General features: G+C 40.1%; 1 protein-coding gene across 1 annotated transcript in view; it reads right to left on the bottom strand.

The window, feature by feature from the left end:
* DPP4 (dipeptidyl-peptidase 4) overlaps positions 1-14,081 on the bottom strand; it is a 79,971-nt gene that overhangs the window by 16,543 nt on the left and 49,347 nt on the right. Inside the window, exons 18-20 of the mRNA XM_015408604.1 lie at positions 12,267-12,365; positions 10,027-10,096; positions 3,715-3,909 (exon numbers count right to left, since the gene is read on the bottom strand). Of these exons, the coding sequence (XP_015264090.1) occupies positions 3,715-3,909; positions 10,027-10,096; positions 12,267-12,365 (364 nt within the window). The remainder of the gene's footprint in view (positions 1-3,714; positions 3,910-10,026; positions 10,097-12,266; positions 12,366-14,081) is intronic.

The raw sequence follows: 14,081 nt of genomic DNA, 5'->3' as shown, positions 1-14,081 counted from the left end.
GTAAATTAAGGTTTGGGATTATTTTACTTTAGGTAAGATTTCTGATTGTGTGGCCCAGACCAAAGATAAATCTCATCATTCTAACCTAATGGAGATGTGGCTCCCATTACTAGACAAGGCGGCAGGTGACCCTGCCATAGGGAATCACCTCCTACGAAGAAGTCATCATGCTCTTATGGTTTTTTATTAAAGGACATATCTGCATAACTTTGTATTTTGTAACTTGTAACCTCATGTTCTAGAGTTGTTATCTTCTTGTGAATGTTTGTATTTTGAAGTTTAATAGTTTGTAACAATTTTTTTTAAAAAAAATGAAATTAAAAAAATTAGATGATCAGGGACAACAATGGCATATTACAATATCGCAAGTAGGCTAAAATGGACTGAAGACACATTATGAAGATTTTCTTCTGAAACTGAGGCACAGCCTGCTTGAATGATAGACAGCTTGGGAATCATATTTAAGCCACTGAACTCTTTTGGAGGAAATGTGAGTTATATGCAATGCTCCCTCTAAGCTGTGGAGTCTTGTGAGCAAAAATTCTACTTTGTGAGCGACTGGCATTAAAGCTGTGAGCGAGCAATTTGGCTACTGCATAAATTAGTTTGCTCTGGAGCCATCCTTCCTGGGCTAAGACAAAAGTGTGTGAGCCGGAGGCTAAAAAACTGTGAGCTAGCTCACGCTAACTCAGCTTAGAGGGAACACTGGTTATATGTATATTAATAAAATATTCCTCAAAATTCAGGATGGCTTCATTCAAAAGCCTTGGATGCTTTTGGGTTAACTGTGGATTAACAAGCAAGCATACATACCACACTTGATGCAGTGGTGTGGTTGGAAGACAGATGAGACAGCTTCTTAGCTATGGGCCTGGTCAGTGACTGGATGGGAGTCCTGTTGAGAATCCTACGTATGATACCTGATGCTAGGAGAATGGTGGGACTAACACTGCAAAGCTAAGCAGACCTGTAGGGTTTCCAAGCAAGAGAAGAACAAAGGCAGTTTGCCATTGCCTGCCTCTGTGTAGTCTCCCATCCAAGTACTAACCAGGGCTGACCCTGTTTAGCTTCCAAGATGAAGTGACATCGGATTAGCCAGGACCATCTAAGTCAGGGTGAACAGATTTACAAGTTACAAGGATGCAACTCTGCTTAGAAACTGAAAAGTGAGTGTATTTAAAAAATAAAAAAATGTTCACACATAGCACTACCAGTGAAGCAGAAAATCCTTGGATAGGATTTTATTTTCCATAAAACATATTTATTATTTTAGTAGGATCAACAGCATTGAATCTGTTTCATTGAAAACAACAGAGTGGCCACCATGGAAAATAGCACTCAACAACATTTAAAAAAAAAAAAATGGCATTGTACTCTAGATACATTCGTAAGGGGAGAGAATAAGAATACAGCATGTTACGAAATATTTTTGTTTGGATTTTCATCCTATAAAACCCCCCATCAAAGACTTGCAGTAACATCTAATTATGCTAAAGAAATGCAAGTATAAAATTTAATGAAGGAAAGAACTGAGAAATGTGAAAGGCAAATTTAAATTTGCTTTTAGCGACTTACAATGACAAATTTGTAACTGCTAAAAAGGGGAACCCACTATTCCCATAATGCACTGTTCCCATATTATTTTTTCAACAATATTATACATTATTATATTATCTTGTTGACAATGACTACAATTCACCAACCACTTCATCTAGCAGGTCAAAGTTCTGTTGACTGTATTATATTCCAAAAGCAGGACTATTGGGGGGCAGGAACACACAGGAATGGAGTTCCGGTTGGTTTCAAAGCTGGCCACACCCACACCCACTACAGCCAAAACCTTTGTGTGGGCGCCCAGGCAAGCCAAGGGAAGGCATGGGGTGTGGCCTAATATGCTAATGGACTGTGCTGTCAGGGTGTGGCCTAATAGGCTAATGAGTTTCTGCTGTTTGGTGTGGTCTATTATGCTAATGAGTTCCCTCTGGGCTTTTTCTACAAAAAAAGCCCTGTCCAAAAGGAATTTTTTTACTTAACTAGATAAATAGATACAATCCGTGGAACATCTGAAACAAGGGGACAATAGGTTGACATTCTGACATCCATCACCTCTTTCTTACCAGAAGTTGGGAATACCACCTCATCTAGAGAATCTGTACAACTGAATTTTGCTCAGAAAATCCTGATAGGGATGATCTGCTATGGGGGAAGTCAAAGGACAAAATCTAAATATCTCTTTATCTGGATCCTACACAGATTGGAGAATGATTAGGCTGTTTTTTTAAATTTCTCCTGCTCCAACATTTCAACTCAGTGTTTTCTTCAAAAAACTAACAAGGGGAAAGGAGTTGCAAAGCTGTGCTTAATGTCTCCCCCATTTTCTAAGACTTTCCTGCTAATGCCCTCCTAGCAGTTTTTTTAACTTGCTTTCCTGGCTAGGCTCATAAATTGGAACACACTAGAGAAAAATGTCATGGAGGGAAGTTACTGGGGAAATGGTTAAGACCAAACAATCCTTCTTGTAAATATCCCCAAACTTTCATGTTTCATTATCTCTGCAGATTTCAACAGTAACTTTTCAGCAGTCTATCGCTATAGTGAAAGAGCTACAGAACAGAATTTTCCATTCCTACAACCATTATACTGTAGGAATATTATCTATCAGTTTATAGTGGACAACATGGATGTATAGCTGGGATTCAAGGAAATCTCTTGAGTAGTTCTGTACTCCCTGGTGGGGGACTTTGGGGGTGTTACGGGAGGGGGAGGGGACATCCCCAACGCGATGACATCAAGCAGAAGTGACATCATCATGTTGGGAACCAGTGCCCCCTGTGAATTCGCAGCTTGGAGTGCAGGCGTGCAGCCCCTGCTTTTTGCCAAAAGTGTTTAAAGGGTCCCTTTACATTTTTTGGGGGGGGAAGCAAATCCACAGCTTGGAGTGCAAACATGCATGGTCACCCCTCTCCCTCCCTCCTGCAAGATTTAAAAGAATCTCCTGCTGATCGGTAGGCCACATGCTCCCACTAGTCAGCTGGAGGGCCCTTTAAATTTTGCAGCGGGGGGGCCGTGGCCGGCCACTCTTGGGGTTGGGGCTTGGGGCAGGGCTTCCCCCACCAGCCAGCTGGCTGGTGGTGGGAAGGAGCCCCCAAGATTGGGGGAACCCCTGCTCAGACCAGGGGTCTGGCAACCCTAGGCAAATACCTGCCTCGCATGCAGAAAGTTTCAGGTTCAGACCCCAGTATATCTCCAGTTGAAAGGATCAGGTAGTAGGCGATATGAGAGACTTCTACCTGGTGACCTGGGGAGCCACTACCAGTCTGAGTATGCAATACTGACCTTGATGGACAAAGAGTCTGATTCAGTATAAGGCAGCTTCATGTATTTTCACTTTCAAAAAGATTTTATGATAGGGCAAGGGGAAGTTTTGTTGTTCAAAGAAAAAAAAGGGTCAAAACTCCAATACGGTATATTATCAAGCATCTCCTTGGATCTTAGTCACAGAAGCACACTAAAGAAGAACCCAGCTAAAAACTATTTCCTTTCTATCACTGGTTCATTTTCTAATGGAACTACTTTTTTTACTGCCCATCCTTACTGTTTATGACTTGTCTGCTAAAGAGGGAAGGAAATATTCTTGCCCATCCCATTCAGACACTACCTGCTGGGCAGAATGGCATAAGAGAAAAGGCTCCTGAAAAACAAGCATCTGCTTACCTGGCTGCCAAGATCTGATCTTCTACTTCGTAGGTTCCAAGCCTTCGATATATTGCGTGCATGATTTTATCTCCTTGATAGCCACTCCCTCTGCCATCAAAACTAGCCACAATAATCTGTTCCGTGCTTGCAAGATATGTAGCCCAACTGATTCGAAAGGCAAAATCAACTTTCTGACTACAGGGTCCTCCATACCTGTGAAAAATAGTTTCTGGTAATTTTGTGCATGCTATTTTAGTTTGTTCCATAGTTAACAGCAGTCTTTCCTCTTAAACATTAACAGGTCTGCAGAAGTTTCTTACTGTGTTTCAGTGGCTTAAGCATGTTATTTCAAAGTTTTATATAGCTTTTATTTTACTGAGGATGAAACCTATTTAGAAATCCACTGGAAGAAAGAAACAAATATTTTTGTTTGGGAAAAGTAAAATTACAAACTCATAATAAATACACAAACACATACATATTTGCACAGAAGACTTCAAGGGCAAACACTACTGAAAACAAAATTAGCAGACTGAGGAATGTAACACTTAAGTGCTAATACAAGTCTAATTATTTAGGATCGCTATGTGTCATAGTGTTAGTTTAGCTGGAATGCGGTCCAGTTTTGTAAAATGAGATGGTTTGTACAATGTGATTGTTCATTGCCATGAAGTACGTGTCTATTCCCTAGGTAAAATACGGTCTTTAAACATAATCTAATTGTGGTGATATTACATGCAAAACGGAATTATTCAAGAGGGCTTTTCTACAACAGGCAGTGGGGTGGCACTGAACAAAATGATCCACAAAGCTACTTGTCCAAATTATTAGGGACTGCAGTCTACACTACTGTGTATAGTCTGCTGTTAAATTGGATCCTGGTATGTAATTTTGTATCATTTAACATGTCATGTTAACACTTAGGCTTTGCCTCAGTTCTATTTTTTTTAGATTTCTGGTTGGTTCTACAACCTAAATACTATTTCATTGTTTACTGAATGTTTCATACTGTTGATTGTATTGACTCACTCTGTGTAATCTGCCTTGAGTCCCAGTGAGAAAGGAGGACTGTAAATAATGCAATTAAATAAATAAATAAATCCATCAATTGCTGAACAAGTAATGATTCATTCTCAGCCCTGATGTAAAACTGTTAACCGTTTTCATTTGGAGTGGGGGATATAAATTTAACCTAGCTGTCCACAGTGATAGGTACAGTGTCAGATAATTGTTCTAGATATCCGGAAGGGCCAATTTCTTAGATTTCAGGTGAGACCTATGCCACAGGACCAGTCAAGAAAGTCACCTCCCAACGATCTTTGTTACCATGAAAGAGCGAAAAGGCTTTCAGCAATCACCAAAATGGCAGTTCTCAAGGATGGTGGGTGTCATTGGAAATTCAAAGAGGCACTCTGATCTCCAGGAAAGCATTCACCCTTGCTAGTACTAGGTAGTTCTGAATTTGTTTTTATACACTATCTTAAATTCGTGTCATTGAAATACGATTGTCTTTAAAAAAAAACCACAGCCACTCTCAACTTTTCCACAGGCTGCCCTCCAAGTGACTCTACCAAAGATCAGAAGAAGAAATAGCAAGAATCACTTTCCTTGTCTGGAATTTAATAAAGAAAAGGTTGGTTCATTAATGCTCATTGAAATGTTAAGTAGGCAAATAATTAATAATTCAAGTGATAATTATGTAACACCACTAAAGCTTAAAAAATACAAATTAATAGGATCACAGAAAGCCTAAACAGTTGCAACTAACACATAATGTATTCCCCAGAGAGCCAATTTTCAGTAAATATAGAATATTTGCTTTTTATTTATCATGAACAGCAACTTTCTGTAATAGCAATTAGAAGAAGCAAGGTAATTAATGCAAATACATTAATATGTGCATAGTAGTGTGAGAGAAGAATGAAACAAAGAGCATATGTTCAGAGCTCAATGAATGTACCTCCTTTGTCAGTGTTTCTGAATTGCCTTTGCAGGTTCAGGAGGAGGACAATAGGTTTTTACTAATTGTGCAAAACATATAGTACAGTGTCCTAGTCCATGTTCATTTATTTTATAGTAAATATCAGTTGGTTATTGTGGGCTTAATCCAGAGAGCATATAAATGTCAGTGGGAGCATTTCAACTGATTTTAATAGGCCCTGAACCGCATCTCAAGAGAATTAACAAAGCAGCTGTTTTCAGTAGAACCCTGACTTTTTGCCCTTCAAGCTAATGAGCACCTCCTGTGTGCCCTTGTTTCTGACTGACACCCAGTAAATGTAAGGGGAAATCAACACCTTCTAGGAAAGACACATCTGAGAACTTACTGGAAGCCATTTCTCTATGTTACCAGATGATTTTATATGGCTGACAAAGGCAAGCTCTCTCCTCCGCACCCCCTCCCCCACAAATACAATCTTCACGGAAGTTTTGTATAAAAGGCAAGGGCTTTCTAGTGTACATGTTACAAAAATCTATATTGTTCTATGTGATCATTCAACCAAACGTATGCCTCTCTTCCATATTTTCTTCTATACAAATAGGGTTACCATTCCCCAGCTGGGGGCTGGGGATCCCCCAGTTTTGTGGGCTCCTGCCTGCTGCCAGCCAGCTGGCTGGTGGGAGGAAATCCCCCCCAAAAAACAGCGACATTGCCGGAAATAAACACAATGAACCTACATCACCCAGAAGGCACATCAGTGACATTGGGGGTGGGACACTCTGGTTTTTGGGCACTATGGTTTGAGGCCCCAAACCAGAGCATCACCCACAAAGTCACTGGCATGCCTACATCACTTCCGGGCGACATAGGCACATTGTGCGACATCACTTCTGGCTCCTGGAATATCCCCCCACCGGCATTTCTGATGGACCTGGCAATCCTATATACAAATCATAAGCTGATGTTAACCTATGTGTTCAGAGGAAATTACAGGCCAATCAGTCTGACATCAATACCGGGTAAGTTGGTAGCAACTGTTATTAAGGAGAGAATTAGTAGGCACATAGATGAACAAAAACTATTGAGGCAGACTCAGCATGAGTTCTGTAAGGGAAGATCTTGTCTCACTAACCTGTTAGTGTTCTTTGAGGGGATGAACAAACATGTGGACAAGGGGGATCCAATAGATGTTGTTTACCTTGACTTCCAGAAAGCTTTTGATAAAGTTCACCATCAAAGGCTCGTAATGACAAGTCCTCTTGTGGATCAAAAACTGGCTAATTAATAGGAAACAGAGAGTGGGCAATTTTCACAGCAGAGGGTGGTAAGCAGTGGGGTACCATAGGGATCAGTACTGGATCCGATGCTTTTTAACTTGTTTATTAATTATTTGGAGTTGGGAGTAAGCAGTGAAGTGGCTAAATTTGTGGATGACACGAAGTTGTTCAGGGTGGTGAAAACCAGGGAGGATTGGGAGGCACTCCAAAGGGATCTGTAAAGGATTGGTGAGTGGGTGTCAACGTGGCAAATGGGGTTCATTGTGGCCAAGTGAAAAGTGATGCGCATTGTGGCCAAAAATCCTAACTATAAATACACATTGATGTGGTCCAAACTGGCAGAGACTAACCAAGAGAGAGATCTTGGAGCCATAGTAGATAACTCACTGAAAATGTCGGAACAGTGTGTGACTGCAAAAAAAAAAAATTAGAAAGAGAACTGAAAACAAATCAGCCAGTATCATAATGCCCCTGTATAAATCGATGGTGCAACCTCATTTGGAATACTGTGTGCAATTCTGGTCACAACACCTCAAAAAGGATATAGCACTGGAAAAAGTGCAGAAAAGGGCAACTAGAATGATAAAAGGGTTGGAACACTTTCCCTATGAAGAAAGGTTAAAGCGCTTGGGGCCCTTTAGCTTGGAGAAACGATGGCTGAGGGGTGACATGATTGAGGTCTACAAGATAATGCATGGGATAGAGCAGGTAGAGAAAGAAGTACTTTCTCCCTTCTCACAATACACGAACTCGTGGGCACTCAATGAAATTGCTGAGCAGTTGGCTTAGAACAGATAGAAGGAAGTACTTCTTCACCCAAAGAGTGATTAACACATGGAATTCGCTGCCACAGGTAGTGGTGGCAGCTGCAAGCATGGATGGCTTCAAGAGGGAATTGGATAAACATATGGAGCAGAGGTCCATCAGAGGCTATTAGACACAAGATATAGATAGGATCTCTCAGTCTGGGGCAAGTGATGCTCTGTATTCTTGATGCTTGGGGGGAGGATAACAGTGGGAGGGTTTCTAGTGTCCTGGCCCCACTGCTGGACCTCCTGATGGCACCTGGTATTTTTGGCCACTGTGTGACAGAATGTTGGACTGGATGGGCCATTGGCCTGATCCAACATTGGCTTCACTTATGTTCTTATGTTAATTGGCATGACAGAGGATCAAAGGCTATTTAAATTTCATAGATGAAACAACTTTGGCCTTTAGCCTTTATGCTAAGCAGAATAGCAGTCTTTAACATCAAAACAAGTCACAGAAGTTCATGCACACAGCAGCCAATCCACGGTTGGTAACTATAATGGAACCAGTGTTCCCTCTAAGCTGAGTTGGTGTGAGCTAGCTCACATTTTAGCCTCCGGCTCACACATTTTTGTCTTAGCATGGGAAGGATGCCTCTAGAGCAAACTAATTTATGCAGTAGCCAAATCACTCGCTCACAACTTTAATGCCAGTAGCTCACAAAGTAGAATTTTTGCTCACAGTGCTCCACAGCTTAGAGGGAGGATTGAATGGAACCAATATGTAGACTCCTCCCAAGAGAAAGAGGAAGCAAATTAAAATCTCAAAATCAATTGTTCTGAACCTAGTCAAATAGTCTTTGTATGGTGCTTCGTACTGTTATTAGAAGTGCAAATGACTAGACCTAGTCCTAACAGGGAACTCACAGAGATTAGGCCTCCTCACAGAGAACCTGTGCCTGGGTTGAACCATTTTAGATGGCAGGTAAGACCTCACATAATTTTCCATATTAGAAAAACCCTCCACACAAAGGAAACAGAAGCTTAGCTAAAACCCTTTTTCTCAACTTCCAGTTTTTATCATGGAGATTTTATTTATGGAGGGTCACTCAGTCATGTGAATCCCTACTGCATTCTGAAGTGGTACAACCAGGGCATTTTCAGCATAAATGAGAACTAAGCACAGGTGACTGAGCAACTCTAAGCTTGTGAGTCTCTGCCACTGGGGCTTTAAGAATAGATGTGCGATTTCTCCTGCAACACATTGTTTCCTAGAGAAAAAGACCTACCTTGGGATTTACAAGGTTGAGCTAGTACCTTAATTAGCAACCTATACTAATTCTTTCCTGTAGCATATATAAACAAAACAAAAGGGGGATTCATGAGGATGTGCAGGGATGGGTTGCTAGAAAACCCAAGATGTTGGCCAGAGATGCAGGCTGCAAATATCATTTGTTGCTCTTGGTTTATCGGGCTGTTGTTGTTTTTTTAACTCAATACTAATGTGCACCACCAAATGAGAAGACCCTGATGCTGGGAAAGATTGAAAGTAAAAGAAGAAGGGAACGGCAAAGGATGAGATGGTTAGACAGTGTTATCGATGCAACAAACATGAAACTAAGCAAACTTTGGAGAACGGTGGAAGACAGGAGGGCCTGGCATGATGTGGTCCATGGGGTCGCAGAAAGATGGACTCGAATGTGCGACTGAACAACAACAACTGATATGCAAGCATAGGAATTACCTTAGGTTTCCTGAAAAATATAACCTAGTCCTTGGGCACCTGCAAAAATTTTAACCTACATTGAAGGGCCCCCCATCTCTATTAGATATAAGATAAATTAACTCAATGTATTTTTCCATCTCTTCAGGAATATTTGCCTATTTCACTGTTACTCAGCAACTGTTTCTTTTCTGCCTTCTCCCATTCTTCATAAAAGAAAGAAATAGGCATAAAAATGCTAGTCAGCAGCCAAAATGTAAAGTCTTTAAAGTTAGAACTGTTCTGCTTGAATCATTGTGATCTCTCAAATCAGCTAAGAGTACAGTCTTCATTCTTCCATCCACCCACATAATCTGGATGCCAAGGGTAAATTGAGAAGCATTCTTGGGGGTTGTTTCTGTTTCTTCTAATGAGTGGAACATCACCAATGTTTAATGGCAATATTTCTTGTATTATGCAATAGAGCATAAGCAGATATTGAATGAAAAAAAATAATCAAATAAAACTTTGGAACTCAGATTTCTTTAAAGCCAGTATTATGAAACAAGCTGTTCAAAAAAGGGGTGTTTCTGTTTGTCCAAATTCACTAATGCAATCAAAAACCTTGGGAAGAAAATGGTAACATTTTCTCAGACTTACACATCAATGAGTAGAGGATATTGCTTTGATTCATCAAAATGAGGAGGTAAGATCATCTGGTACCAGAATGCTGGAAGGAAGAATAAGGAAAAGTGATCACTGATAAAAACAAATAATTAACAGCTGAAAGATGCCCTCATTGAGGAGTAAACTCTGTTTGGAATCAGTTAAAATCTCAGCTTGATGGACACCCCTGCTAAATTATTACATTTAGGAACACCCAGCTTCAAGGGGATTTTGTATAAAAAAAATCTTCAAATCCAACAGAGCAGAAGTCTGGTCACTAGTTATCAGTTTTCTTTTAACTGAAAATGTCCACAAACAAATTGTCTGAAATTAAAATACAGAAATATAACCGGGAACCCCTATACAATATACTCGACAGGTCTACACAGAAGCAAGTCCCATTTAATTCAATGGGCTTCTCCCTGGAAAAGTGTTCTTAGGACTGCAGCCTATATTGAAGGGCTTAAGGACAGGAGCTGAGAAAACAACACTGGGGGAAAGGCTTAAAACCCGGTTTCTCATGGCCCAAACCAGAACCAAGCCCTTTACACACCTTATTTTAAAAGAAAAAATGCTGGAAGTTTCAGCAGCTGTTAACTTTTTAAAAATCTAATCCAACTAGTCTTACCATCTTTTTAGTAATTATGTAGAGTGGTGGTGGCGGGAAGAACCTTCAAGTCACAGCCGACTTATGGGAACCCCACGGAGGTTTTCAAGGCAAGAGATGATCAGAGGAGGTTTGCCACTGCCTGCTGCTGGGTAGCAACTCTGGACTTCCCTGGTGGTCGCCCATCTAAGTACTAACAACAGCCAACCCTGCTTAGCTTCCATAAATCTGACAAAAATGGGTTAGCCTGTGCTGTCCAGGCAAAGGCATTATGTTGGGTGCCAGTAACTTTATGGTTGGCTAGTATCTGCTTGTGCAAGGAAGCTAGATTTTAATTCTTCAGATGGCTTTGGGCAGTAGGCTGACCACCCTCACTCTGTATTTTCCCACCCTAATAAATCAAACATGATTACAATGCATTTTAGGGCATTTTCAATCTGTGCAGGACAAGATTTTAGTACTTCAGGAAAAAAATGGCTTGTAAACTACTGAATAAAATGAAAACGATGAGTTATCAACAGGTGTTGTAGATAGGTATCATGTGCAAACAAGTAGAACACAAGTACCAAAAATTTGAAGTGGCTTTGTGTGATGAAAGGTACAGTGCAAGGTAAAAAAACAAATAAAATTATTGTCTTGCTAATCTGAAAATGAAACCAGCCTTGGCTGGGAGGGCGGGTTATAAATCTGATAAATAAATTAAATAAACATGAGAACAAACCTGTTACATTTTAGTTAAAACGAGTGTGTCTCATATGCTTGTTTCTATTACAGGGACCATTTCAGGAGGGGCAACATTCTTAACAATGCAGATGTTCGATATGGTCATTGCAGAACTGGGAGGGGGGAACCTCTCTGTGTTTAAACAGTACATGGAATACTATGCCTCATAATACTTGTAGCAATGTAATCCACACTGGTCAAGCCACCATCCTTTTCTTTTAAACAAAAGGAATGGCATCTAGTTCATAGTCAGTATTAATAATTAATCACAGTAATAAGGGGTTTGAAACATGGAGAACAGTAATATCCCCTTTCTGAATAGGATCCCTGCTCTGCAGATAATCACAGTTTTAGTATTAGGTTGTTAACCGGCATCAAAACATATTCTAAACTTAAAACATATAGCCCTGTTCAGCAAAACAAAGGAATTTGTCTTACCTATGAGCTCCTACCCTGGACAGGTAAAGCAGCAAGAAAAAAAGGATTACAGAAAAGATGAATATGCAAGTGATAAGCAGAAAACGACATTTATAATTCAAACTGTGCTGCAAAATCACATCCTTTGCCCAAGTAAAAATATTACTGCAGAGAATAAGAAAGAAGCTCAAAGACGCGCGCGCACGCACACACACAGGATAAAGAAGGAGCATGTGTGTACAAATTAACAGCCCAAAAACACAGAAAGAAGAAAGAGAAGTACAAATAACTACATAAGTGTCTTGGGGCACCACAAAGACTAACTATATTTTATTCCAGCATAAGCTTCCCATTGATCCCAGTCTGTTTAAATCAGTGACTGATAAATGCATTTCCAAATTAGGACTCCACAACACATACCTATTTCCTAGAAATGATAGGTTTAAAATTGGATTGTTATGAAGTTACAATTTATTTGTAAACGTACTCTCGCCATGCAGTCTAATGCTCCTGACTGTTTTGGAGGGCATCTGGATATTCTTCAACGTATTATCAAGGTCCTGATTGTCTTCCAATATTGAAATAGCTGGAAAAAAATATATATGAGAGTTGAGCTTGTTAATAGCTAGAGTGCCTTGGAACCCTGGAAAATACCATTTAAAAAGGTCAGACACACAAGCAAAAGTTGTAGCATGCTGTTAAAGTGGTACCCATAGTAACATTATTTCATGATGCAATATTATGTAAATAATAATAATATATCATTTAAACTATATATTTAATAACAGGAAATTTCCTGCGTGCATAGACTTAAATACGCATATGAGAAAAGGTCCACTAATATTTTACTTGAGCCACTAGAAACCTTTTCCACATTTCATTTCAGAGCCTTTAACCAACACTTTTCTTCACTTGTATGGGCATAATTCAGCAATCTTAAAAATATATAAAGGAGTTATTTCATTTTAACTGCTTGTTTGTTTGAATGAATGCTAATTCCCAGTTTTGAGTTATGTAATGCATTTGCTTTAACTCAGTCTGAAAGACAGTTTCTACATCTCTATGACTGTTACTATGCACTCATGTTATTCACCGCAGCAAGTATTCATAAACTGCCTTCCCCAAGGGTTCATAAAGTTATCCAGAGATTTTTTGTGCCAACCCCAGCATTGTTCAAGAAAACAAAATATGCCAACAAGAAGACCCTTTTCACTAGGGTTGAAATGTTTACTTGGGAGTGCATCCGGTGTAATTCAGTGGGATTTCCTTCTAAGTATGCATATAGAAGACTGAGCTCAAATGTATTATCAACAGAAGGACAGGAAGTTCACGGAGGAGAAAGAGACACAGGAACAGTAACAGAAACAGGTCTTCTCCACTGCGCCCTCCCCACCTTGTGGAATGGCCGGCCTGAGGAGGTCAGGGAGGGCTCCCACTCTTCTGGCTTTCTGCAAACTATGCAAAACTGAATTATTCAAGAGGGCTTTTCTATGCAGGAACCAGGGTAGCACTGTACAAAAGGCTTCACAAAGTTACTTGGATAAAATTATTGGGGACTGTGGTGTCTGTATAGTTTGCTGTGGGTTGAATCCTATTGTGTTATTTTGCATCGTTTCATATCTGTTAACACTTATGCTTTGCTTCAGTTCTATTTTTTAGACTCCTGGTTGGTTCTATAGCCCAGATCCCATTTCATTGTTTATTGAATGTCCCATCTTGTTGACTGTAGACTCACTCTGTGTAGTCCACCTTAAGTCCAAGTGAGAAAGATGGGCTATAAATAATGTAAATAAATAAACAGAAACAAAAATCTGAATATCCTTTTCCCAATACTGTCCTCTTCATAACAGCAGCAGGAAGGTTTTTTTTCACAATCCTACAGCATTTATAATCTACATGGCCATTCAGAAATAGGAGTCCCATTGGCAACAGTCCCAGCTTGTCAGGTTTGCTTCACATGCTCTTCTCCCAGGTCTTTGCCTTCAGAATTTTGGTATCTTTGGAAATAACAGGTATGATGAACTCTGTCCTTTTTAGCATCATCGTTTCTCACATGTCCCACAAAAGTGGTGGTGCTACCACTACTCTGGTTTCCTTTCCCAGGACCATAAGAGAGTCCTTCCTCTGTGGTGTCCAGCCAATCTAACTAGAGACTCTAGAGTCTTTGTGGTGTAGTGGTTAGCGGGTCAGGTTAGGACTGGCGAGACCAAGGTTCAAATCTCCACTCATTTCATTGGGGGATTTTGTGACTATGAGTCTCTGTCCTCTCAGCGTAACCTACCTCACAGGGTTGATGTGAGGT

The sequence above is a fragment of the Gekko japonicus genome, unplaced genomic scaffold (assembly GCF_001447785.1).
Source record: "Gekko japonicus isolate JY-2015 unplaced genomic scaffold, Gekko_japonicus_V1.1 scaffold1550, whole genome shotgun sequence".
In the NCBI taxonomy this organism is placed as follows: Eukaryota; Metazoa; Chordata; class Lepidosauria; order Squamata; family Gekkonidae; genus Gekko; species Gekko japonicus.
Note: the sequence above shows the minus strand (reverse complement) of the source record. Positions and strands in the feature narration are given on the sequence as shown.